At 41.8% G+C, this 27,741-nt stretch overlaps 2 protein-coding genes across 2 annotated transcripts in view; one reads left to right on the forward strand and one right to left on the reverse strand.

The window, feature by feature from the left end:
- The window catches only part of LOC133390349 (uncharacterized), a 41,645-nt gene extending 40,476 nt beyond the window's left edge, over positions 1–1,169 (reverse strand). Inside the window, exon 1 of the mRNA XM_061638791.1 lies at positions 478–1,169. The gene's annotated coding sequence lies outside the window, so the exon portion shown is untranslated. The remainder of the gene's footprint in view (positions 1–477) is intronic.
- Positions 1,169–27,270, forward strand: MKRN1 (makorin ring finger protein 1). Its single transcript, XM_061638793.1, has 8 exons — positions 1,169–1,556; positions 12,946–13,074; positions 15,858–16,084; positions 19,697–19,923; positions 22,823–23,037; positions 23,738–23,848; positions 24,340–24,478; positions 26,779–27,270. The coding sequence occupies exons 1-8, from the start codon at positions 1,330–1,332 to the stop codon at positions 26,989–26,991; spliced, it is 1,488 nt and encodes a 495-aa protein (XP_061494777.1). The 5' UTR covers positions 1,169–1,329; the 3' UTR covers positions 26,992–27,270.
- Positions 27,271–27,741: the final 471 nt, after the last annotated feature.

The following is a 27,741-nucleotide window of genomic DNA, read 5'->3' on the forward strand; positions in this document are numbered from 1 at the left end:
CATAACAGGTGTTTGAAAACATATGTAAGGCTTGCTCCCGTGCTTGTTGATATACAGTTCTTCGTTATTGTCTCTTGCAAAGACGTACAGTGGAAGCCTCTATGTGAAAGAATGGCCACAAATCTGACATTAAAAATGGCAACATCCAGAAGCCAGTGAGAGAACATTGCAAAGTCCTAGGACATTCTGTTGCTGAACTACAAATTGACATTTTTCAGCAAAGGAACTTCAAAGGGAGTGAAATTGTTGAATTATGATCAAATTATTTGTGCTGCTGCTGCTATCTTTTTATTTGTTTATTTTATGATTAGGCTTCAATGTTAGAATGAATTATCATTTATGGGTTGTTGTTTTAAAAATGATTAGTGTTATGCATTGCCTAGAGAGGCTTATTATATGAGACAGCTTAGACAGATAGATACATGGATATAGATATATAGAGAGAATGCATAAAATTAATTAAATCATAATTTTTACCAAGACATTTGATTCCATCCGTCTGGGCATTAATGGTGACAATGGGTTCCTCTTCCATTATAGGCGTTCACTAGTATAGCAAACCTTGATTGTTTAATCACGTATTACTGTCCACGTGAGTCGCCATTGTGCTTTATTTAGTTTATCAAAACTTTACACAAAAAGACTTCGTCTCTTGTATTGCATGGCCGTTTGGCCCCACCCAGCAATATATTCTTGCAGATTTAATACATGGTGGTCATGTATATAGTATCTGTAAACTGAAGATAACACTTTCTGCCTCTAATGAAATGGATTGTTCTAGTTCACAAAGCTTACGCCGCAATAAATCTGTCTTTACGACGCCCCAAAACTCGTCTGTGTTTTTCGTGTGTATATCAGCTTCGATTGAGAGCCAAAGTTTAACCACTGGAACGAAGCGAGCCGTCCCTAGGACCGCGACGGGAAACAGAATCCGAAGATTGCCGAACCCTTTCGTCTCCACCGGCTGTCCCTCCCCCTCAAGCACAACGACCGTTTCCAGGCGGATCCGCCCTCCTGTCAATCCCCGCCTCCTCCTCTGATGTCACAACTCCCCACGTCTTTCTAAGCCCAGCGGGCGTGGCTTATCGAAGCGCTGTACCAATCAGAACACGAGCCCCAGACTCGAGCCCTTCCCATGCTCTCCCTTTCTCTCTTGGTCCGCTTGTCCTCCTCTCCCAAGGCGAAGGGGGAAAGTAAGCCACGCCCACTCAGCTTCCTTTTCCCCTTTCCCAGTCCCTTCGGCTTTTGCCCCGCCCCTCTGTCCAGCGGGCCGGAAGGATGAGCTCCCGGAAGTTCCGGCGGGGCCATCGCTGTGTGGGGTAAACAGTAATGGCGGAGGCTGCGGTGGCTCCCGGTGGCGGCGGTGGCGGCACAGGGGGAGCAACAGCCACGGCAGCTGGAGCAGCGGCTGTCACGGCTTCCAGCACCTCCACCGCTGGGGCCTCCGCCATCACCGCCACCACGGCCTCCAGCCTCTCCACCGCTGAACCTCAGCCACCGCCGGCCGGAGCCGGAGGGGGAAGCAGCGGCTGTTGGACTAAGCAAGTCGCCTGCAGGTAACGTGCTGAGGCGACGGCGAGTGATGGCGTCCGTGACTTCCCGCATCCCCAACCACACCTATTCCGGTTCATGTTCCTTGGAACCCCCCTCAAACTCTTTCTCCCTTAGTGTGTGTCTTATCCCTTATCCTCAACCGCAACCCCCCCTCCCGGCAACCTCCCCGACATTTCTTGGTTCTCTGGGGTTCTGCCTTCTCCTTCCGATCTATAAGTGGTTCTTCTTATCGATAAATCTTCACGCCGAATTCATGCTGTTCGGGTTATGGTGGTAATTTTAATTTTAGGCTAAGGTTTCAAGCCTGGTTGAACCCATTATCTCCTCAAGACCTGACAGAAACGGTGGTCGTGGTTGCGGCGGGTATTAGAGTGAGTGGGTATGGCTCCATTGTTGCCCGCTGCTCACGTCTCTTGAGGAGTCAGAGGGATTTTCTTCTTATCACGTGCCTTCCGAGATGTTTTGATTTTTAGCTGCACTGCCGGAAATCCAGTTTTTGTAGTCCGGTTGGATACATCCTGCTTGGGAGCCTTTGTGTGGCTACTGCTTTCTTTTTCTCATCATCCATCCTAAGGTCTATTAATTTTAATTTTCCTAGTTAGAACTCTCCTTACGGTATGATCACAGCATGTGTTTCCCTGTGTGCCTCCCAACTGATATCCAGCACAGCCCTTTCTGTTCACTGTTCACTTAACTTGGTTGTTCCCCTTGGTGATGTTCCCCTGTGACAAACAGTGGCACCGATCTGTATGTATACATAAGCCTTTCTAATGTAGCTTAACTGTGAACTGATAACACTAGATGTGCATGTGACAGCAAAATTAAAGGAATTGTCATTCTTTGGCAGGGATGGTTATCAAGTCCTAGGCTGAAACAGATTGCAGTCCTCTGCTGAGGAGTTGCTTCTAAGTAATCATAACGAGGGCCACACTAGGGTCTTTATGGTTTGATCAAGTGCTTCATTGTTGAGTAAGGGTTAGTTTATTTTATTCCTCATCAGTGTTCTGGGTTGGAAGTGAATTTTGTTGCACAGCCCTGGTCCCCTTCACCGGTGCCAAGGCACTAAAAAAGCCTTTCCCAACCTAGTGCTGTTCGGAGGTTGTTGAACTCCCAACTCCTATCAGCACCAACCAGCGTAGCTAATAATCAGGGATAATAGTTGTAGTTCAAAATATATGTAAGGGACCAGGTTAGGAGAGCCTGTTGTAACATAAAGTTAAGGCTTTGTAAGTAAATAGGGAGCACATCAGGCAAACACAGGGTGTTGCATGCAAAACTCAAATGTGTTATCAGTCTGGACTATTTCTGTTGTTCATGGGTTTTGGACCCAGTTTCCTTATGAGTGAAATTGGACAAAACTTTACTATCCCATGTCTGTCATTTGGGAAGGACTCGAATTGTCCAATTCTGATTAGATTAAATAAGTGAGATCTGATCAGTTTTAATTCTTAATATTGTGTTGTGTGCTAGATGCTCCAACGATTACATAGAAGTGGCATAGTTCTTGTTCAGAGGTCTTAATCTTGTTTCTGATAACTTTGTTGATACCAATACAAATAATTCTCAAAGCAAGCAATATTTTTGTGAGTTTTGAATTTGAGAGGCTTCTGTAATCCATAATAATGTGTAGAATTTGAATTGTAGCGTTCTTCTTGGTTCTGTTGCTAGTTAATGGTTGAGTGGTTTCTGGATTCCAGCTTTTCCTTTATCTTGGAACTACTCAATCCTGATCTGTCCTCTTCTGTAAATGGACTACAGCTGCTGCTATAATTATTTAAGCTTATTTCATATCAGAGGCATTTTTAGAAATAAGTATGTGGGGGGGGATAGTTTCAATGCTTTGAATCCTTAGATTATTTAAGCTTTGGTTATCCAGAGAGATTGTGCAACCTTGGGCATTTCTCATTTTTGTTTATATCACTGGGCCTGGCACCTTTATGGAGTTGCATAGGCAACATAAACAGGTCTCTATTTCCAAGGATCATACCATCTAAAACAGAGGGAGAAAGCATGGTAGGGAGGGAAGAAAATGGCATTTGTCCACAAACCCATCAGAAAAGAAAAATCCTCTTTACTGTACAGACACCTTTGTAAAACACATTAACAACTGCTGGTAATGAGCATTGCATATGATGTTGGTATCGCTGAAATGGGAGACAGTACAACGCTGATGGCTTCTAGGTTCATTAATGCTAGGCAGCATAAAAAAAATCCATAGCCTTGACTAGAGTTATAGAGAAAAACAACCTATTCTGAGCCTATAGTGTTTCCCTTAAATATTTTCAGTAGATATGTACTGGGAGGGGGGGTTGAGGATTTTAGGTTTTGTGAATCATAACCTTTGGTGGTTGAAGGTATATGATGTATATCTTAAATTCATTCATGCCTTGTGAGTTCCTCAGGCTCACCATTGTTCTCGAGCTGTCTAAGAAAGGATCAAGAATTGCACTGGAGGCATGAATTTGATTGCTGTTTCCCATAGTGGGTGCATTTATCACCCATTGCACCATCTTCTAGTCAGTGCAATGTGAGATCCCATCTCTTCCCTGTTCAAGGAAAGTCTTTCTATTATTTGAAAGCCTTTTGATTTCCCTGGGTCCTTTCACTTGCGGTCTTCTAGATCATTCTTGGAGCTATGTAACCTGCTCAGGTTTTTCCCTGTCAGACCTGAGAATTACCAAGTTATCTGCTGTCCTCACTGTATTTGGGAATGTTGGAGGTTTTTACATTTATTTTCTTGAAGCAGGAAATCTAGGGAAGTTTGAGAGATGTAATCTGTAGCTTCTGACAACAGAAGGGAGCAGAGATGAGAGATTGCCTGAGAAGTGTTGAACTTTGGAGAGTGAAGTAAAAGATTGGATGGGAAACACTTCCAGGTTAATTTGTTTAGGCTCCTGTCACATATTTGTGGATATTAGAATTTGTCAGTCCAGAAGTTACTATAATTGTTTTTTAATTGCTTTTCTTGTGGATTATGTCCAACTGGTGCATAACTCCTATCCAAGTGCCTTTGTCCATCCAAGAGGACTTTGCTTAATGGGTGATATATAAATATCAAAAATAAAATAGGATATGAAGCCCATCTAGAAATTGGTATCCATGGAAGACAATGATATGGGACACAACAAAACCCTCTTAATTTTCTGGTTCCATATCTGAAAAATAATAAACTGTATTGTTGTGATTGTATGCACACATGTAATGCTTTCATTGAACTTGCACCTGCTCCAAACGTTTCACCATTAATACAAAAAAAAGATGGTTTTGCTGCTGAAATACTTTGAAAAGCTTCATAGTGCAAAGTCTGCTTTAGAGCTGTCTCTTCTATTTATGTATGTGCATGCAAATGTAAAATGTGTGAAATATTGTTGCTGTGCCTACCATAGTGATGGTAAGCCAAGCAAAAAGTCTGAATGTATCAGTCAGTGATAATTTGCACAGTACTGTATCACAGAACAAAGACATCAATATTTATCTATGTTTCACCTTGTCCATTGTAATTTAAGAGATAATGGATGCTGCAAATGTATCCCTCTTAATCTGAGATACGGGATATGCACAGAAGAGTAGTATCTGGTGTTTCCAGTGTTGTGCCCAACTTGAAAGCCATTTCCAATTCATAGAATCTACACCAGGTTTATGCCTCCCCACTTCATTGTTAAGGAATGTTTTAATTCCCCCCTTATGGATTAGCCTTGACTGGCTCCAGATCAGGACTGTTAAAACTATGGGCATGATGGATTTCTCCCCCACCCCCCTATCTTGTGGGTCACACAAGAGCTAAGTCATGAAGTGTCCACCTGGTAGCAACTGTCTCCTTCCACCTCCTGAAGTGTCTTCTCCCTATTGAGTCCTCACAAATGGTCCTCCAGTGGTTGTTAGCGGTTTGTAAAACATGAATGATACCTTCGGATTTGGAGTAGTTACCAAGTATGGATCTGCATAAAGAATAAGTCATGAAGTACTATATGGTTTCACATAAGAATCTTAAGCAAAAGCCCTTAATGATGTTTGTTGCAGAGCAAAGACGCCATTCTCTAGAGTAGATTATTTATCATCGTCGTTGTTTATTACCCGCCCTTCATCCAAAGGTCCCAGGTGGGTTACAATTTTAAAATATGACATTAAAAACAACCTAAAATAGATAACAATGCAGTCTTTCCTTTCTGTTGCAGAGCAAGGATGTTTCCAGTCATCTGTGTTTCTTTTTAAGAGTTAACTGTCTAAAATAGTAACAGCTAATTAAGGGGTGTGGGTACTGTCAAATCCACTTGATACCACTTGTAAACTCTTCAAACCTGCTGATTTTAGAAACATAATTTTAGGCAGAATGTGTGCTATTGATTTATTTTTTAAAGTGGCTGGATGCTATGAACAGAACAAGTTAAGCACATTTCCAGAGAATGAGAGACAGGTTAATTAGGGTATGCAGCCTGAGGCTATGTTCCAAACTATAAAATTGCTAAACACTTCAGGCTTGGCTATATTATGGGTTCACTCCAGGTTATTGTAAAATTGAAGTGGATTTAACCAGCTGGACTAAAGCATCTGTACTGAATACATGATCACGTTTGGTGTGTGCACTCTTGGAATTAAAATAATACAGGGCAAATTGTATTGCATAGAAGTCACAGATAAAAAGATTCAATATTCAGATGCCATATTTCACACTGCTATTGTTGGTGAAGCTGTCCGTTCATGCTTGTATTGTCCATTCCACCTCACAGATGTAAGGTACTGAACAAGCCCATTTTCCAAGAGGGCAGAGCAAGCAGGACAGCATTTTTAAAGGTTTTTTTTTAACAGTATAAACCTAATAAATCACTTTGTCCACTTCCCATCATATATCTATCCCATTTCTTTTTTATTGCTAGCCTACCAATGTTACCTCCAGCTTTGCCTTCCTTTTCTTCATCGCGCTCCAATTAACTGGATAATCTACATCAGAGGGTCTCAAACTTTTTTACTCCCAGGGTGCACTTGAGAAGGCTGAAATGTATTGTGGCCCACCAGTCACCAATAGTGGTGCAAGGTTAGAGCCAGTCAGAAAATTGTGGCAGATGGAGTTTGGTATAGTCAGATGGCAATAACTGGCGTTTTCTACCACTACCTAGTCCAGCTTTGGAAATTATTCTTTGCCACAGTGTTTTTTTCCCTTGTGGCAAGGATTTCCATAGCTCTGCTTTCCTCAAATTAAGTACAAGCATTTGCTCTGGAGCTATTAAAATTGCTTCCCCACTTTAGACCTTCTGGATCAGCAAATTCTTTTAATATTTTTCTGTCCCGTTCCTTCATGTCTCTCAGTGTATTTTATCTATCTCCTGCAATTTCTTCTCCCATTCTCCTTTCACACTCAACTTTTATTTTCTTCCCAAACAAACTGTCAGTTTCTTTCATTCCTCTTCCCTGTTCCTTTTCCTTTCACTTCTTCCTCCTATAACATCTTTTGTCTCTTATTCCCTTCCATTTTATTTCCATATTTTTTAAAATAAATATCGATCTTTTGTTTCACTTCCTAATTTCCTTTAACATCTCTTCAGGCCCTTTCCCCTCAAATGAGAGAAGCCCTTCTTCTGTGTCTCCCAGCCACCTTTCCTTAGCATGCAGGAAGTTGCTGGTGCAGGCATCAGTCCAACCAAAAGGCTATAGCATGGATAAATGGCAGACAAGTGAGGAGGTACTGGGCAGGCTGTGGCACTGAGGCCCACCTGAAAGTGGCCCAAGGCCCACTGTTTGAGAAATGCTGGCCTTGATCTAGGCCATGCAAAAGTGAGCTCCATTTAAAATCCAGCCGCATATAGAAGGTCCAATACAAAGGCAGTGAAATCTCTGCAAGTAGACCACACATTTGAATTGAATGCAAAGCAAAGAAGCTCTCTGTGGACAACTGTTGACTGTCCTCTGCTCTTGTGCATGGCTTTTGTATCCTCAGCATCCCTTGCCAGTTCTTGTAAGAATTGCTTCACGTACTTCTATGTATTATTTATTTATTTATTATATTTATATCCTGCCCTTCCTCCCGAAAGGAGCCCAAGGCAGCAAACAAGCAACAAAATGCTAAAAACATCTTAAAAACAATTCCAACACAGATGCAGACTGGGATAAGGTTTTTACTTAAAAGGCTTGTTGAAAGAGGAATGTCTTCAGTAGGCACCAAAAAGACAACAGAGATGGCAGTTATATAATATTAAGGGGAGTGAATTCCAACAGTTAGGTGCCACAACACTAAAGGTCCACTTCCTGTGTTGTGCAGAACAGACTTCCTGATAAGGTAGTATCTGCAAGAGGCCCTCACCTGCAGAGTGCAGTGTGCAGTGATCAACTGGGTATTTAAGGGATAAGGCAATCTTTCAGGAATCCTGGTCCCAAGCTATATATACCCAAACCAGCACCTTGAACTTACAAGTATACAGAACTGCAAGGTTGCCATAATGTGTTAAGTACAGTGAGTGGGGTTTATTGGGATTTTGCACGGCATGCTTCTGAATAGCAGCTGCCTAATTCCATGTTGGTCTGGTCTGTGTAGTTGTAGTGCACAAAATACCTGGTTTGCACTTCACATTATGGTGAATGTTGCAGTTTGCTCCACAGAGGTTACCGTGATGTGTAAAGTGGCCCACAGATATGGTACTGTTTCAGGTAAACTTCCAGTGATGGTCAACTGGTTCATTCGGATGAGGAGAGACCAATCCTCCCCCATTTGTAGAGGACCAATGCTGTGCTTTTTCATTATTTATTTATTTTTAAAATTACACCCTGCCTTGTTTCAAAGAAGAGCTAATGGTGGCTTGCAGCAATAAAATATAACACGCAAAATTCATTAAACAATCAGCACCATCATAAAACAACTAGCATAAGGAGCTAAAAAATCCAGCAAGAGGCAAAAGCAGCCATCCATAAAACCAAAAGCAAAATGAGCACCATTGACATACCCACAAAAGAGACATTTTCTCAACTGACGGTCTTCTTAAATGTCCAGGCTGTAAGAAGACACTTCAAGATATATAGCATTGGGGCTCATCAGATCTCAGCATGCCTTAAAATTGGGTGTGTATGTGTGAAAAGGCCCTATTAGTTGTCATTGCAAATGTCACCACAGTGGCTTTCAAACATTCTAACTTCAGAGAACCCTTTTCATATCAAGTTGTCTGCCAAATAACCAAAGTTACTCGAGCATTTTGCTATAGAACTCCTGTGTATTAGAAGATTCTGGGACATAGTCATTAGGACACACAACTCAGTTCACACAGGCACCACTTTCCCAACACCCAGCATCCCTTCTAGCTGCAGGTTGCAGAGGAAGATTGGTAGTGGGCAAGCAAGCTATGTTTTAGGGAAACTTGTCTGCTGTTACTGATCTTTTCACTTAACCCTTGGTGACCTTCTAAGTAACCCCAGAGCTTCTCAAAGAACAGTTTGAAGTCACTGCTGTAAAATGCTTAAGTGATAATATCACATTTTGAAATTACGAAGAAGAATTTTCATGAAGCTGATATATATAAGTTTTATCCAAACCCGGTTAGGTCGCTGCAGTTTTGTCAGATCCAGGTTTCACTATAATTCCAACCTGAAGCATAGGGTCCACTTTATGTTTTCATTTTAAGAAAGATACTTTCTTTAAATGATGGTGGGTATGACTAGTCAACTTTAGGTTAGGATACAACCCAGTGATATGGGGTGATCTGCTAGTTGATGACCAATGGACTGGAACAGAGATGAGGAACCTCAGGCTTGGGGGCCAAATGAGGTCCTCTGTGCTTCTCTGTCCAACCCTTGCTACTCTCCACACGCTGCCGTTTCACAGTCTGCTCCTGTGCTTGTGGATGGCTGAATGTGTCCATGAACTGTGATAATGCCCCTTCTTGCTTGGATTGAGACGTGTGTTTGTGTACACACTGCTAGCTTTTACATGGTTGGAATGTAGCCTACTGTACAAAGATAAGAGTAGCACCTATTGCTTTGCTCCTTGTTGCTTCTGGCCATATCCACCACTTGTTGTTAGTCCCCAGAATGGTTGCCCACAAGGGAATGTGACCTTCAGGCTCTAAAAGATTCTCCATCCCTAGATTAGAAAATTGAAATGTGGAGCTCTTCAGAGCAGCTCCTCAAATATAGCTCTTAATACAGTAGGGCCCCGCTTTACAGTGATTAACTAATACAGCGGTCTCAATTAGATGCAATTAGACTAAAGCCCCACTCACGCGGCGCTTGTTCCGCTTTTACGGCAGTTTTGGGCATCATGCACCATTCTAGTCAATGAGTTCCGCTTTACAGCAGGGGTCCAGAACGTAACCCGCTGTATGAGTGGGGCCCTACTGTATAAATTTGTGTCAAATTCAGTACTGTGCTTAATAGGATACCAGTTTATTCCAGGATAGGTGGAGGTGGTATTAGAGTACCTAATTTTAGGAAGAAGTGTAAGGGAATTTTAATATTGAGTTGCACACTGCATCTGTTTTTCTCACTTGCTGCTTGAAGTGCAGATGTGTTCTTCGTTGATGCAAAATGTGCTCCTGAAAGTAAGGCATTGGACAGTTCATATTAGTTTTATACTATGATATATATCCCATCTCCTGTTCAGTGGATTGTTTAGGGTTTTGATTTTCCTTCTGAGAGAAGTGGTGGTGACTATTGTGTGCACATGCACACGCACACGAGCATTCTAGTCAGGAGCTTATTCACTAAACTTAAAACTACATTGTAAGTTTTAAAATAGCAGTTTTGATATGTGTTAGGGGGAGCTCCTGAAAGAGTATCTTGCAGAAAAACTTGGACTCTAGAGTGCTTATGAGATTCAATCATCTCTGGACTTGAACTGTCTGAATTTTATTTCTCTGTATAAAAGCTTTCTTTCTGTATGACATATGCAGGTCATATGCTGCTAAATCAGCCTTCACCAACCTGGTGCCCTCCAGATGTTTTGGACAAGAAGTCCCAGCCATCACAGCTGTGCTGATGGGAGTTATCCAAAACATCTGGAGGGATCCAGGTTGGCAAAGGCTAATCCAGATGGATCTATTGATTTTTCCACTGTCACCATAAGCATTTACGAGGCAGCACTTCTGTTTTTTGGCATTGTTAGCAATGATGTAGTCCATACTAGAAAGCTTAGGGTTATAGCCCATGTTAGTCATACTCTGATCAGACCCTCTGAAGCAAATGGCGTCCATTAATTTCAATAGGTCTATCCTGAGTAGAACTTAAACCATCTTGAGCTTCTTAGAGGAAAGGTGGGATATAAATATAAGAAATAAAATAAATAGCTTGATACAACCCCTTATAGTCTAAGCAGGTAATGCCAGCCAAGCTGCCTAATACTTCCATTTCAGCCAAACAGACATCTAAACCCAGTCTAATGCACATAGGAGCCGTCAAGTCCATATTTCAAGTTTATCACATACACACCTTTCCCATGCTGTATTAGAGAGGTGGATTAATAGCGTAAAATAAAACCAGATGGCACAACTGGGAAAAAGTCTAGGAATGTTAACATTATGGCACTGTGTCTATTTGATTAAATGTTTATATTTATATTTTAGAATAAAGTACCTTAATTCTAAAATTACTAGTAGATGTCTGTAGAATTTCAGCAAACCTGTTGGCTTCTTCTCAATGTAGTGTGATGACTGGAAGGCTTTATTTCATGAAACTCTTATTGACTTGAAATGAGCAAGTCTTCCATTGTTCTTCTGTTTTTAGATGGATAAAGCTTTCAGAAGGTAATAGGGTAACTAAAGTATGATTTTCACTAAGGGAACATTATTTTTCTCTGCTTTAAAGATTGATATCCATCTTTTTTTACTTCATGCTAGGCTTTTTTTCCACAAAGGAATTCACTCTTGTAGGAGATTTCACCTTAGTGAAACTATTATTATTTCTTTGGTGATGGATTCAAGTTAGATAAATTGCATTACATAAAAATAAACTTAGGATTTAATAAACAAAAACTATTAATTTATCATTAGGAGAAAATATCAACTTTAATATCTTTTTTTCAATTCCTATTGCAATAATACACCAGAACCAAAATGGCTCCAAAAGTAAGCAGATGTGCTCTTAATTTGTAGCCCCACATTAAAATGTGGCACCACCATTAATAAACTAAAGCAGCCTTCATCAACCTAGTGCTGTGCAAATATTTTGGACTATAATTCCTGTCATCCCTGAACATTGGCCATGCTAGCAGGGGCTGATGGGAATTGGATTCCAATAGCATCTGGAGGGCACCAGATTGGGGAAGGGTGAACTAAAGCTTTAGCTTGATTAATCATTTAGTAAGCCCATCAAAGCTTGCAGCCCTTTTTTTAAAAAAAAAAGTCCTGTTTCCTTTCAGCAGAACTTTCCTTTAAGTCAGCGTGCTTAGAATTCCACTCCATGTTAAATGCTTTTTGCTATTTTTCAAGTTAAATTTTCTTTATAAAATAAGCTCAAAGCAGCTTATAAAAAGTTCATAAAAAATAACACATAGTAAAAAAAAAAAAAGTCCAAATCACTAAAATCAGTTTCATGCAGTAAAATCAAGAACATGATAAAATAAACCAGCATAAAAGCAGGGAGATGTAACTTTAACCCACACAAAATCTTGGCAACATTGAAAGGTCTTAGCAGCTAATCTAAAACTTAAGAGAGCAAGCCAACTAAACCTCTAGGGAGGGAGATCCCTAGCCTGGGTGATGCAAAAGAAAAGGCTTTGTCTCGCATCCCAGCTAATCATGCTTATGAAAGTGTTGGGCTGCATAGCAAGGATACCAGTGTTGAATGATGGGCAGTCTTTATGATACCCTGGTCCTAAACCATTTTGGGCTTTGGAAGTAAGAACCAGCACTTCACATTCCACCCAGAAATGGACTGGAAGCCTGTGTTGATGAAACAATATAGGAATATGATGAGAAATTAGTCTGGTTGCCACATTTGGCACCAGTTAAAGTTCCCAAACACTTTTCAGAGGCAGTCTCATGTGCAGCATGTTACAGTAATCCTGTCTGGATGTGACCAGAACGTCTGTGAACATGACTGCATTTCCAGAGCATCCACAAGGAAATCTGAATCCAGGAACCTTATCTTTCAAAGGCAGTGCAACCCTGCCAAGAACAGGACATGTCTGCACTCCTGGTTCAGCCCTCCTCCTGACTAATAGCACCTCTGTCTTGTTTGCATTAAGCCAGAAGATATAGCGATAGCCACTGGTTTAGATGGCTTTAAAAGAGGATTACATAAATGAATGGAAGAAAAGGATGAGTCTTATCAATGGCTATCAGTACTAGCATTAATATGATGATTGAGTTTGGGTGATTCATTGCTTATCATTTATTTGCATCAAGCACAACTGAATTTTTAAAACTTTCGTTCATGTTCCTGCTTGAGCCATCTTTGCAATGCTCTATCTTTCAGGTATTTCATGCATGGCGTTTGCAAGGAGGGGGACAACTGCCGTTACTCCCATGATCTCTACACTAGTCAGTCTGCCATGGTGTGCAGGTATTTTCAGCGAGGATGCTGTGCTTACGGAGATCGTTGCAGGTACAGAAACACTGCTGAAAATTTAGTTTCAAACAAGGGATGAATTCCCCTTATCCAAGGCCACTATCCCCAGTGGCTGCCCTCCCTGCCCTTTATTTAACTGGGGAGCTCTAAATTCAATGGATGTGATCATCCATGGGGCACTCTGGTCTTGGAAACTTTCCTTTTTATAGGAGTTAAACATCAGTGCTGATATAATAATGACTACTGTGCTCCTAGCTTAATGCGAATGAGTGTATCACTCCCACTCTGCTCCTCCATGAGCAGGAGCGCAAGCCACAATAATTGGCTTAGCATTACATCTGAACTGGGAATTGTGGTGTAGCTTCAGTTTGTGGTTTGGAACAAAACAAACCATAATCCTCTGTTCAGACATAACACTAAGCCAAGGATCGTGGTTTGTTGCTCACGCTACAGGAAGGGTGAAGTGGGGGTGATATGCTTGTTTACAGTAAACCATGAGTTATCCGTCTGTATGAGCTGATCTGTGTACGTGAAAGGAAAAAATCATACAAAGTATTATGTTATATACAGTGAATGAAATCACTACAAATAGGGTTCAGGCAATAGGTTCAAAAGTAGTGCTCTGACATGTAGTTTTTTCTTGGTGATCTTTATCCCTTGAGGTGTTAACAAAGTTGTAACAATACCACAGACTGCCTAAAGAGGTAGACAGGACTGAAAACCTTTCTTATTCTTACATGGTTCTAAGCTGTATGGTCTATGAACATGAATTGGCTTGAATTATCAAGATAAAGCCATTTTTAAAATCTCTGAATAAGAAATAAAAATGGGTAATATGAAAAGCCAACTTCGAAGGCATTTTATAGGGAAGGGTGGTGAAGGGAAATGTGGATGAGACAATTATTTAAGCTCATGTAAGAATGTATATGGAGCATGATTGACAACTAAACCCCTCCACCCCAATCTTGTAGATAAACTTATTTTGCCAACATAGTTACTACCTCTGTGATTTTTTTGTCCTAAAAACAAACCTGCCATGTAAGAAATTAAATATCTGAATACAAAGGATATGGGATTGAATAGAAGTCCTGACATTATACTAAAGCACAGCAGCCTGTATGCTGTTGCTCAGGTGCCAGGTCAGTGTGCTATAGTGGTTGGAAGGCCAAACTAGGGCCGGGGAGGCCATGAAGCTCTCTGTGTGACCTTGGGCCACTCATTATCTCTCAGCCTAATTTAACTCACAGGGTTGTGATGAGGATAAAATGGGCAGGGAACCATGTTCATCGCCTTGAAAACCTTAGAAGAAAGCCACGATATTAATGTAATCAATATATACAAGTTAAAGTTTTATCACATGGTTAATTCTTTCAATTCTCAAAAGCTTCTGGGGGAAACAACCACTTTATTGTCTGTGAACTAGCCACCTTCTTGTTCTGCCTGATGCTGGATGTTACTTTGTAGCGCATACTCCTACACTAAAGAGCGTGAACTAAAAAGACTGAGAACTTGAAGATTTGAATTGCTCAGATGGAATGAATATAATTTTGATGAGATAACTGAGTGCCAGTAGGGGTAGCAGGTAGAATGTTGGTCTTAGATCAGGGAGAAATTGGTTCAAATGCTGCCTCCCCCCCGGGGTCAGCTATGAAGCTGACAGGCTGGCTGTGGGCCAATTGTTATCTCAATCTAACCTACTTCACAGAGGGGTAATGAGAATAAAATATGATAATCCCATACTTGCCACCCTGTGTTCTTTAGATGAATGATGGAATACATGCATGAAAGGTGAGTTGATTGACAGCCATTTGGTAACGAATTACATTTGTTAGTGTGCTTACAATGAAGTTATTGGGAGCAAGGGAGGAAGCAGATTTCTTGTCAAGCTTGACAGGTAGCCATGTACTTGACATACAGATGTTGTGGATCTGCAGGGCAAAATATGTCAATCTCAAGTTTAAATATTCCAGTATTCATTCTTAATTTTTTTTATTAATATTTTATAATACAAACAAATCATAGAATAGTAGAGTTGGAAGGGGCCTATAAGGCCATCAAGTCCAACCCCCTGCTCAATGCAGCAATCCACCTTAAAGCATAATAAATAAACAATGACCAGTATAGCGAACACAAACAGAGGTGTACAAAACCCCGAAATAGTCTTGCCTTTGGTTGATTCATTTTTGTTAGTTGATTCCTTCCACAAGGATCCATGGATAGTTGGTGGTTTTGGAGGTGAATGCAAGGTGTTTACGAATGAAATGAAAGTAAATTCAAAGTCACTTTTTTGTTCTCTGGCAGTTTTTAGTCTATCAGTGAGTTTTTCTGCCAGTGCTATTTGCCAGACATTGTGATACTACCCGTTAATAGTCCAGTTCCAGTTTTCTAGTGCCTACTTGTCATTTGCCCTGCTGCTACCATAAAGTATGTTATTAAGTCTTTATAAAGTAAATCCACATTGTTGCCATCAATTATAGCCAATAGGACTGATTGGGGAATAGATGCAATATGTTTACACATAATTCTTGAACTTTCCAAAAATATTTCCTGCCCAAAACTGGATTTTGGGACAGTCCCGCCAAAGATGTAGAAAAGTTCCAAGTGTTTCACATCCTCTCCAACATTTCTTAGTTAGAGATTATTCTAGTATTTTTTATGTGTGTTAGTAGAATTTCTTTTCCCCCTGTTCTATTCCATATAGTGCATCTAATGCCAGCAGTTTCTTATAAATGAGCTTCCACTCTTTGCACAGTGTCTATGTATGCCATTATTTTTCCTGAGGAGAAAAAAGTAAAATTCTGATTTTTGTTCCTTATCAGATATGAACATACTAAGCCATTGAAAAGGGAGGAAGTGACTACTGTAAGTTCAGCTGCAAAAACCTATCCTTCAGCTTCCACAGATGTGAGCCCGTCCCCTGGAACACTTGAAGTGAGCACTGGTGAGACTGAAGTTGAAGACAAAGACTTGGCAGCTGCAGGAGCCGGGGCTGAAGATTGGGTGAATGCAGTGGAGTTTGTTCCTGGGCAGCCATACTGTGGCCGTGGTATGTTTGACTCACTCCAGTAGTGATAAACTTCAGTTGCCAACACTGGCACTTCATGGTTTTATTGTCTCATAAGGATAGTATTATCAGTGAGGAACTATATTGATTTGAACATTGTTGTGTTAGGAACATAGGAAGCTGCCTTATACTGAATGGGAAGGGCCATAGTTTAATAGTAAGGCATCTTCTTTGCATGCAGAAGATCTCAGGTTGAAACCCCAGCATCTCTAAACCTTATCCCAGGCTGTATCTGTATTGGAATTACTTTTTTAGATGGTTTTAAAGTTTTTTTTAAAAAAAGATGTTTTAATATGTTTTAAAGTCTTCTGTTTTTAAGATGTTTTAGGGTATTTTTGTTTGCCGCCATGGGCCCCTTCCAGGAGGAAGGCAGGATATAAATTTAATTAATAAATACTAAATAAATAATATTAGATTATTTATTAAATTTATATCCCACCCTTCCTCCCAGAAGAAGCCTGGGCTGGGAATGTCCCCTGCCTGCAATCCTGGAGAGCCACTGCCAATAACTGTAGACAGTTTGTTGGGGGGGGGGCATTATGCAAGGCATGTATCCCATCAGTGCAAGGATTTCCACTTGTTCAGTGAGATTCCCCTGTGCCTTCAGACTTGCTCCGGAGCATTGGGGGAACCCTGAGAACAGATTTAGGGGGTACACAAGGAGAAGAGAGGGGAAATCCCACGGCGCTGGCAGGACCCTGACTTAATGCTACTTTGGATACAACCCGGCATTGAGCTAGGTGGACCTGTGTGTATAAGGCACCTTCCTATGGTCTTAAGAGACCATTGGTCAATCTGGTTGAGTATTGACTAGCAGGGTTTCAGACAGGAGTGTTTTCCGGCCCTACCTAGAGGATGAAGATTGAACCTCAGACAGTTGGTACACAAAGCGGGTGCTCTGCCACTGAGCCATATCCCTTGAATGCAGTTCACCAACCATGTGTTTTGGCCTGCCAGATGCCTAACAATCACCCCTGCTTTGGCAGGAAGAAAAATCAGGATTATTGTAATGGTATGTTAAAGTGATTATATAAGTTACATATACAAACCATACACTCATCTGATTCAAAGTTGTTACCGTCCTATACTGTATTGTGCTTGTGGTGATGAAGCCTTCCTCCACATCCACCCATCAACATGCAAGGAAGAAGAGAGCCATACATTGATGGCACGAGAAGCAAAGGCCCATTTGCACTGTATATTTAAAGCAGGATTATACCATTTTAAACATTCATGGCTTCCCCCAAACAATTGTAGCACCTGTAGTTTGTTTAGGGTGCTGAGAGTTGTTAAGAGACCCATGTTCCCGCCAGAGAGCTACAACTCTCAGAGTGGTTGAACAATCAATCTCTCTTCTGAAGGCACTCTGGAAATTATAGCTCTGTGAGGAGTGGGATATAGTGGCAGCCTAATACTGTGCATGTTTACTTAGGAGTCCTGTTGAGTTCAGTGGGGCTTGTTTTCCTATAGCTACGTAGGCTCATGATATTCACGTACCTTGTGCTTCCTGGGAGGGAAAGGGAGCAGAAGGCTCTCTTGTGCACACATCCTCCTGCCTTCCACCCTGCACACACTTAGTGGCTCTGGTTCACAGTGGTATCGTCACAAAGAAAAAAAATTCATTCTTTTGCAGAAGTCTCGTTGAGAGAAGGTGTTGTCTGAGCAAACTGCTTCTTTGAAAAGAGGGCAGCAAGGTCTGAGCACGTGGAGGGAAACTGAACCAGTAGCTTCTGTTCCCTTCCAGAAAGTGCACTGGGAAAGGGGAAGGCAGAGCACAGCGATGGCTCGCTCTTTTTCTCTCTGGAAAGAGTACAAGGCAATAGAAAGGAAAACAGCTCAAGCTGTGATCCTATGCACAAGTACCTGGGAGCAAGGTCCACTGAAGTCATTGAGACTTTCTTCCAAGTAAACAAGCATACAATGAAACTAAAAAAAGTGTGTGCGCACTCTGTGGGGAATTCACCAGGGAAAACATTGGCTGCAAGCCTCTGGTAGCTATTGCAGTCTATCAAATGGGATCCATCTTTGCAACAGATCATCACAACTTCCACTTCCATCCAGAAGATGTTTGAACCCAGTTAATGTATTGATCTGTGCTGTCATTTTTTTCTTAACCATTCTGTAAATAACACAGAGCTTGATTTCCTGTGCGCTTCTATAATTTTTGTGGCAACAGTCAAGTCTTTAATTAGGGCTTTACATTCTGTCATTTGTCCATTGCTCTGTTTCTCTTCATTTTTCTTTTCTCCTTTTAACAGAAGCGTAGCAAAAGGAGGAGAGGATAAGAGACAAACAGATTTTAAAAAGACACTAAGCCATCTAGTTGTCAGGATAAGTAATCTGCTGGTTCATACTGAGAAGTTATTTTTAAATGTCCTTGGAGATGAAAATGGGAGTTGCCCATGAGGTGGAGAAATTCAAAAATGTAATGTAGCTGGGATCATAATGGGCTCCAGTTACAGGAAGCCAGATTTCGACTGAACATCAGGAAAAACTTCCTAAGTGTTACAGCAGTACGACAATGGAACCAATTCCCTAGGGAGGTGGTGGGCTCTCCAACACTGGAGGCGTTCAAGAGGCAACTGGACAGCCACCTGTTAGGTATGCTTTAAGATGGATTCTTGCATTGAGCAGGAGGTTGGACGCAATGGCCTTCCCACTCTACTATTCTATGATTCTATTCTATGGTGAAAGTGCAATTGTGCAGGCCGGTTCATGGTAGCCTTTTCCCCCCCGTGACCATGGGTCTGCAGACAACCGTGGATCCACAGATATGATTATGTGGAGGAATTGGCAGAGTGAAACAGCTCTTAATCTTCTGCAGATCTCATTTGTGTCACCATGGTCAAGGGAAGGATGTCACCATTCGATGTATCATAGATTGGAAAGCGATGATTGAAACTCTGAGTTCTGAAAGTGGTCTGGCAGTAACAATTTTTATATTTATGCAAAAATTGTCAAAACTACCCATGGCAGTGTGCCATGTGTAACTTGGTGTGCCAGCTTATATGCACGCAACATCTGCACATTAGTGTGGCTACATGCTGGCTTATCGCACACAGTAAGCTGGCACATTTGAAAGGGTTCCCCTACTATACAGAGCACCAGAATAAGTAATTGCTTTTTGGTGGCCTCCACAGCATTTGAACAGATTTGAGGTAAATAATTACAAGATGGTAGTAGCTTTATGTTTGGGAAGGGATTGTAGCTGAGTGGTATAGTATCTGCCATGCATGCAGAAGGTCCCAGGTTCAGTTCTCAGCATCTCCAGGTAGGGCTCCTGTCTGAAACCCTGGAGAGCCACTTCAGTCAGTGACGACAATACTGAGCTGGATGGACCAGTGGTCTGACTCAGTAGATGTTGTAAACCGCCCAGAGAGCTTCGGCTACGGGGCGGTATAGAAATTTAATAAATAAATAGAAGGCTTCTTCCTGTGTTGGAGACAAGAGGCGTCATGACAGGAGCCTTAACCATCTGCAACTATTTTTCTCAGATTCATTACTTACACAGATTATTACATTTTTGAAAGATGCCATTCAAACTTCACTAGTAATGTGCTCTATACTGTATCTTCATTCTAACTTTTCCCCCAGCTGCTCCATCCTGCACTGAAGCACCCATACAAGGAGCGGTAATTGAAGAGGAATATGAAAAACAGCAAACCAACTTGGAGATGAAGAAACAACTATGTCCCTATGCCGCAGTAGGAGAATGCCGTTACGGAGAAAACTGCGTATATATCCATGGAGATGTATGTGATATGTGTGGCTTGCAAGTCCTCCATCCCTCTGATGCTGCACAGCGATCTTTGCACATAAAGGTAAGGCAGGAAGCACAGGTGGGATAACTAGGTGCCCCAACAAAAGACCTGAAACTTCTGAGCCTTTGCAAGCTAGTAGACCTCACGAGTCTTTTAAACAGTTTTTGTTAGAAGTCCAGGCAGTTGTGTGATTGCCTGCGTGTGCTGCTCTACAGGCCTTCTTCAGAGTAGTCAAGTGGTAATTGATTTAGCCCAAGAAAGCAGCTAAGAAGTCTTCCGTGACCTTTCAGAAACATTGTACAAACAAATCTTAAAAACGCAGTGTGCTATTTTGTTAGATTAGGCTTTTCTCAAATTTGTGGTTCTCAAACTATTTCTGAGCCTCTCCAAGGTAAGACAGCCATTCACCCCTCCTGTCGAGTTTCCTTGGCAGTTCTCATCTTCCATCCAAGATGAAAAACAGGCCAAAGAAACACAGTGTGAGTTGGGGAGCTGCGTGACACCATGGCATGCTTTAAAGCAGAGATGGGAAACTTGTGGTCCCCCAGATGTTGAACTGCAACTCCTGTTGTCCTTGACTCTTTCCCTTGTTGGCTGGTACTCACGGGAGTTGGGGGTCCAACAACATCTAGAGGGCACCAGGTTTAAAGTTCCTATACAAGGGCTGTAAGGGATAGAAAAGTAGGCTATTGCAGCACTGGTAATCAACATGAGCTTGTGTGGATGCAGCGTGCCAGCACACTAGTGTAATGGTCATCCTGGTTCTACCAAGCCACTTGCTGAGTGTTGAGGTTTTCCTAAAAAATGTCCATGGATTTCTAGGGAAGCCGACCTCATGTTTTGTTATATTTTGTACATCACCTTGAGATATGTGTGGAAGGAATTAATAACAGTATGTTCTGAGAACCATGGTTGGAAATGTAGTTCAGTCAGATTGCATAGCATCTTTGCAAGATAAAGAATAGAGCAAGAGAAATAAGAGTAGCTATTAGCTAATGTGTATTCTGATAGCAAGGATGTGGTTAATATAACTATAGCAAAAGCACAGCTCTCATGTAGCAGGAAAATACAAATTCAACAGCAAGGTAGCAGTTATGTGATGTGAATTTGATGGGTCGGTAGAATGCTGGCTGTGAAATTGGATGTTGGTATGGGGAGAAATAGGGTGGAAAGTGCGAGAGAAGTGATGTCTTTCTATCATATATTGAGCATTAAACTCCTCAGAGTAAGAGGGTTTGAGAGAGTTGTTACAGAGGCTTGTTGGGGCTATTTGGTAAAATAGGGTGGAAATAGGGTGGAAAGTGCGAGAGAAGTGATGTCTTTCTATCATATATTGAGCATTAAACTCCTCAGAGTAAGAGGGTTTGAGAGAGTTGTTACAGAGGCTTGTTGGGGCTATTTGGTAAAATAGTACATAGCAATACATGTTGAAGAAACACCAGAGAAGACTGTGGTGGTTGCTGGGGTTGGAGGGAGCAATGAAAGTGGGAGAAGTAGCTGAAATACTTCTTCAATAAGAACAACTTCTCCCGTGTGCGTGCGTTCGTTCGTTCGTTTATCAAGTGAGAAGCTTCCATAGAACACTCAGTTGAAAGCAAGGAAGATTTAAAACAAAACATAGAAGTCCTCAGGATAAAACAGCTCTAGGGACCGATTGAAATGTGTCAAGAATGCTAGAATTCTGTGCAGATCCTGCTGGAATTCCTGCATGAGTAAATTATGGGGGGGAAAGCTGGTAGTAATTAGCTTTAATCAAGATAGCCTCAGCCTTGCACCATCACATCACTGAAATCAATGGATGACAAGTATGTTATACTCCTCCACAACTCAACTGTTCTGTCAAAGATGTCTTCAGCTAGGAACATAAGAAGAGCCCTGCTGGATCAGACCAAAGGCCCATCTAGTCCAGCACCTGTTCTCATAGTGGCTAACCTGATGCCCATGGGGAACCTGCAAGTAGAATTTGAGTGCAACAGCACTCTCCCCATTTGTGCTCTCCAGCAACTGGCATGCAAAGGCATGCCACCTCTGATACTGGAGGTAGTTCACAACCATCATGGCAAGTAGCCATTGATAGCCTTACCCTCCATGAGTTTGTCTGGATCTTTTTCAAAGCTACCAAAGTAGATGGCATTTACAACATCTTGCAGTGCCATATTTGAGAGATGAACGATGCATTATGTGAAGAAGTATTTTTGTCTTCCTGAATCTTCCCACATCGAACTCCATTGAATAGTCCTGGTTTCTAGTATTATAAGAGAGGAAGAAAGGGGTCCCTCTATCCACTGTCTCCACACTATGCTTTAGATTCTTTCTAAAGAGAACCTTTTTATACCTAAAAACCCTGAGGGATGAAATCTGTTTGTGTATACAATATCTTAATTTAGATGTTTTCCCGGTATAGGAGCTTGTCACTTGATTACTTGCCATTAATGGAAGGAAAATGTTAGAATACATCAACCTGACACAGTTTGGCCACCTGTTGTTTTGAGGTACACACGTATCTGAGACTAATTCTTAGTAGAACTCAGTTAATTGTATGGAGTAGACATGCATATGTTTGTACTGAGGAAATGTCTAGCTTAGTTGTACTTTATAAAGAAATATGCTAGTCTTTCTATTGAGATGTTTACAGCAACTTAATGGAACAGGACTATAAAAACAGTTAAAGCCAACTTTTAAAACAGAAGAAAATAATACAAAACAATAAAATACGGAACTGCTTATTACTGTTCTAAACACCTCCAGAACATTATGAAGACATGCAAAACAGCAGCCGTAAATGCAGTTTACCCAAGGGAAAATGTCTTCTGAAGCAGCCTGAACACAGAAAAAGTTTAGGAAGTGTTGTGTACCTCTCCAAGCAGGGAGCTTTTTGCAGGATGTAAGAGTGCTTCTCTAAATTTAGCCTTGTGTTTCGGAGAGGTTGTCTGTCATTTTCTTCCTCTTTCCTTTGCAGTCTTGCATTGAGGCTCACGAGAAGGACATGGAGCTCTCCTTTGCCGTCCAGCGTAGCAAAGACATGGTGTGTGGGATCTGCATGGAGGTGGTGTATGAAAAAGCCAACCCCAGCGAGCGTCGCTTTGGGATCCTTTCCAACTGCAATCACACTTACTGTCTCAAGTGCATCCGCAAGTGGAGGAGCGCTAAACAATTTGAGAGCAAGATCATAAAGTGAGGCACTTCCCCATGTCCGTTGTGCTTTGTTTCTTGGGGAGGAATTAGTATGTTGCGTGAACTTGCAACATCACCCCTCTTTCATCCCAAGACTGCATTTAATACATGTTATCATTCAGAATTGAGGGTTTTATTGGATGTTCTTCTGACCTCGATATTCACGACTGGTCAGCAAGGTCCATTTAGTTTGAATGTTAAGTCGTACTTCTTTTTGTTAAATGGTAGCGATATGCCGTCCTATTGGTTACCGTACAAAATCACTTGGGTTCAGATGGTGAAAGAGACAGATCAGTTCCAAATGTGTGTTACCTAAGCCTTCACTCTTCCAGTTCATTATTGAACCAGTGAGCCATCCCTCTTTAAAGTCTGCTTGGAAAAACAAACCCAAACCAATATGGACATCCAAGAAAGCAAAGTTACAAAAATAAATTTATTTATATCTAAAGATATGTCTGTGTGTGAAATGTTTTTTTTCCCCATGCTCTTAAAAAAAATGGACAAGCTTCAGAATTGAGAACCTCAGAAAATGGTGGGGATTGGGGCCGGGGAGAACTTTAGGTTGTGAAAGAAGCGCGGTACAAAGATCTGAGGTACGATAGACTGCTTTTAAAGGTGGGCATATGCCATGGTATGTCTATAGCTGGAGATAGTGCCCCTGTTATGTGGAATTTTGCAGTGCAGTCTGTTCGTTCCCCAGGTCCTGCCCAGAATGTCGGATCACATCTAACTTTGTCATTCCAAGTGAGTACTGGGTGGAGGAGAAGGAAGAGAAGCAGAAACTCATACAGAAATACAAGGAGGCAATGAGGTATGAGCACTGTAGCCTCGGGCCAAGTTTGACTGCAGACATTAAGGGCGTAAAAGGAAAATAGCAGGGTGTTATCTAAAGCCCTCTCATACCTCCTTCCTGCCCCTCTTCTATGTGTGAAATGCATATTTATCTAACCATCGGTAGATGCATGCAGACCACACAAGTTACTTAGTCACTCCTTTGCGCCAAATAACCTCACATGCTATTTTCTTGTCCACCCAATCATAACCTAGCCTTAAACAATAGTACAAATTAATACAGATGCTCTCCTCTGCATGCCCCTATCCACGTGTACACCTTTTGAGTATGCATATCAATGTAATTCATTGTGTACATGTGTTAATTGATTAAAAATGGCTTTGGCAACAAGCAACACCTTTTTTTTAAAAAAAAGAAAAGAAAAATATCACCAGGGTTATAAAGCAAATGCAGTACTGAATTCTGATTGGCTATGCTGTGAGTAAGGGTTGCGATATTTTCCTTTCCAGCAACAAGCCATGCAGGTATTTTGATGAAGGCCGTGGGAGCTGCCCATTTGGAGGGAACTGTTTTTACAAACACGCATATCCCGATGGCCGCCGAGAGGAGCCCCAGAGGCAGAAAGTGGGAACTTCAAGTAGATACAGAGTAAGTCCCATAGCTTTTGTTGATTTCATTTAAAAAAAAAGCTGTAGGATGTGTGTTAAACCTTTTGGCAATAGTAGAGTAAAATTAGGGTAGGGCCTTATTTCCCCCCACAAAATTTGAGGATCACAAGGGAAAGTTTGGGGAAGACAAGAGATTGAATATACACCACAGACACTCTCTCTCTCTATCTACTTCTTCTGATGGATACTGCTTTTCCCAATTAGCAACTTCAGTGCCATTTTTTTAAAAATGGGCTTCTTCCTGACGTGATCCCAGCCAATCAGGGACCATGTAGACCACATACAGGCATACCCCGCTTAATGTCGCTTCACTTAACGTCGCCTCGCTATAACGTACATGCTCCATACGCCACCATACCCCACTTAACGTACGCATGCTTCGCAATTACAGACACTTAATGGCATGACGCCGCTGCCATCTAGTGGCGATTGCGGTGCAGTACATGCATAGATAATTGCTTCACTTTAAGTACATTTTCACTTTGCATACACGCTCAGGTCCCATTGCGTATGTTAAAGCGGGGTATGCCTGTAATGATGTCATGCTGTTGCATAGCCAATCAGACTTGACTATGTGATATCCCATAGTCAAATTTTGGAGTAAGGCCAATGCTTCCTGCCTTTGCTGTGAATGGGCAGATATTTCTGTCCTATTTTCCAAGTACACATGAAAAATCTTGTGAGATAGAATGGGATGGGGGTTGATGTGTTTTGCGGGGAGAGACTTCTTTTGTGCAACATGTTCTTTCTCCTGCAATTTCAGTTAAACCCTAACCAAAATAGTCTTTCAGATCCCCTTTGCCCAGTGAGCATCTTAAATGGAATTATTGTTATAAAACGGTGGAAAGAAAATAAAATGAAAAGCCACCTGATTTTGAGAGGAAGAAGCGCATTGACTCTATTTATTTATAAGATTTATATCCAAACAAAAACACTAAAAACAGTTTTAAAAAAACACTTCATAAAAACAGACTTTAAAATACATTAAAACAAAACATCTTTAAAAACATTTTTAAAAAGCTTTAAAAACATCTTTTTTTAAAAAAAAGGTTTAAAAACATATTAAAAAGCAGTTCCAACACAGACACAGACTGGGATAAGGTCTCTACCTAAAAGGCTTGTTGAAAGAGGAAGGTCTTCAGTAGGGGCTGAAAAGATAAGAGATGGCACCTGTTTAAGATTTAATGGGAGGGAATTCCAAAGGGTAGATGCCACTACACTAAAGGTCTGTTTCCTATGTTGTGCAGAACGGACCTCTTGATAAGATGGTTTCTGCAGAAGGTTCTCACCTTCAGAGCTCAGTGATCGACTGGGTATATAAGACGGTCTTTCAGGTATCCTGGTCACAAACTGTATAGAGCTTTGTACACTACTAGGACTTAGTAGCTAGGACTTAGTAGTTCTACTCTCTTGAACATCACCGCATTGGTATAAGGAGAGAACACACCCTCTCTTTATGAATTAGAAATGTTGAGTTAGTTTCTCAGCCAGAAATGCATAATGCAAACCTCAACTGTTTGTGATCTATCATGTCAAGTTGTAGCGTACCAGCATATGTCATGGTCCACCAGTAACTTGATTAGCCCCATTTGCCATTTTGTTGCCGCCTTTGGACTACAAAATAGGTGATGGTAGCACCTGACAGGCCACATTTTTAGTATGTTGTCTTCTGCTTGGTGGGTCACAAGTTTTGCAGGCCTGTTGCAACTTGTGACATACCTGTGAGTGCTTTCAGTCTGTAGCTTCCTGCATTGGTTACGCAGATGGGTGCTAAAGAAATGAACCCAATAAGAAAAGGTGGTACAAAGCTGTGCAATTACTGGACAGCCCTTGGAGGACATAGGAAGCTGTATAGATCAGTGGCCTATCTAGTTCAGTCTTGTTGACACTGACTGGCAGCAACTGTCCCAGGTTTCAGGCAGGAGTCTTTCCCAGCTCTGCCTGGAGACACCAGGGTTTGAACCTGGGACCCTTTGCATGCAAAGCATGTGCTCTACCACTGAGCTATGGCCCTTCCCATAGTCCTTCATGCTGCCATTGTGTGCTGGCTGGGATCAGCACTGCAGACTGTCTCTGTGGCTTGCAGGCATCAGTGGCACTTAATCGGCATTCCTGACACCCAAAACCTCTTCACATAGAGATGCTGCAAATGTTCGGTAGAGGAATACTAAACATCCTTGAGAGAAATGGGCACTGGAGACTTTGTGCTGGCTTACTGGAGAGGGTTTTTTGGGAAATGCTACTCACCTGAGAGCAATAACTTATGTTCCACTTGTGTAGGCCCAGCGGAGAAACCGGTTCTGGGAGTTCATCGAGGAGCGGGAGGGCAGTGATCCCTTTGAGAACGACGAGGATGAGGTGGTGACATTTGAGCTGGGCGAGATGCTTCTCATGTTGTTGGCGGCAGGAGGCGACGACGACCTGACAGACTCCGAGGATGAGTGGGACTTGTTTCACGACGAGCTGGAAGACTATTATGACTTGGATCTATAGCACCTCTTTGTGGAGTTTTGGACTGCCTGCTCACGTTTTCAGGCAGTAGCTCTTGTCCTGTGGTGTTGTGGCAGTGCCGGTGTTTTTTCCCCTCCTAGGCAGGCCTATCCATTCCAGGTGCTGCTGTTGTAATAACTTTTTACCCAGGGTCTGTCTCCTTCTCTACCCCCCACCCTACCCTACCATCCTTTCTCCCAGCCTCAAAACTCCTCCAGTCCCAGGAGTGTGTTTTTTCTTCTCTGTTAAACAAATGACATGAAATAAACCTTTAAAACGTTAGGGTTTTTTTTTTTTTTTGTAAAAATGACTTTAACTGTCAGACAGTTAGATTAGACTTGTTGCTTCATATCTGTGTTCCTGACTGGATTCACCCAGCTCCAGGGTTCAAGTGTTTACAGGACTTCCACACGCATCTTGAAGAGCCCCGATACAAACATGAAAATGGCAGCCGGGGGGGAGGGGGCAGGGATGGGCAGAAGTTGGCCAATGGCCTCTTTCCATTATGGACTTTGGAAACAGTTATTTTCTACGTCAGATTTCAGGCCAGTGGTGTAGTCTGTCTGTTTTTTCCCCTTGGCTGGCTTCGGTTCCATTCCAACCCTCCCACCTCATGTACACGTGTTCATTTGTGGTTTTGGTCACTTGTTTACTTGCACATTACTATTTACTACTGTGTAACCAGAACCAGGCGCGAATGTTCCGGGTTTTTACCGTTTGGCATGAAAGGCAAATGTGTTTTGTGTGTGTGTG

The sequence above is a fragment of the Rhineura floridana genome, chromosome 8 (assembly GCF_030035675.1).
Source record: "Rhineura floridana isolate rRhiFlo1 chromosome 8, rRhiFlo1.hap2, whole genome shotgun sequence".
NCBI classification, from domain to species: domain Eukaryota; kingdom Metazoa; phylum Chordata; class Lepidosauria; order Squamata; family Rhineuridae; genus Rhineura; species Rhineura floridana.

What these genes read in the sequence shown, in the direction of transcription:
- MKRN1 (XM_061638793.1), top strand. Translation starts at nt 1,330, where the DNA reads ATGGCGGAGGCTGCGGTGGCTCCCGGTGGCGGCGGTGGCGGCACAGGG. An exon ending in GCTTACGGAGATCGTTGCAG is followed by an intron (nt 13,075 to 15,857) that starts GTACAGAAACAC and finishes GTTCCTTATCAG; the next exon opens with ATATGAACATACTAAGCCAT. An exon ending in TTTGAGAGCAAGATCATAAA is followed by an intron (nt 23,038 to 23,737) that starts GTGAGGCACTTC and finishes TTCGTTCCCCAG; the next exon opens with GTCCTGCCCAGAATGTCGGA.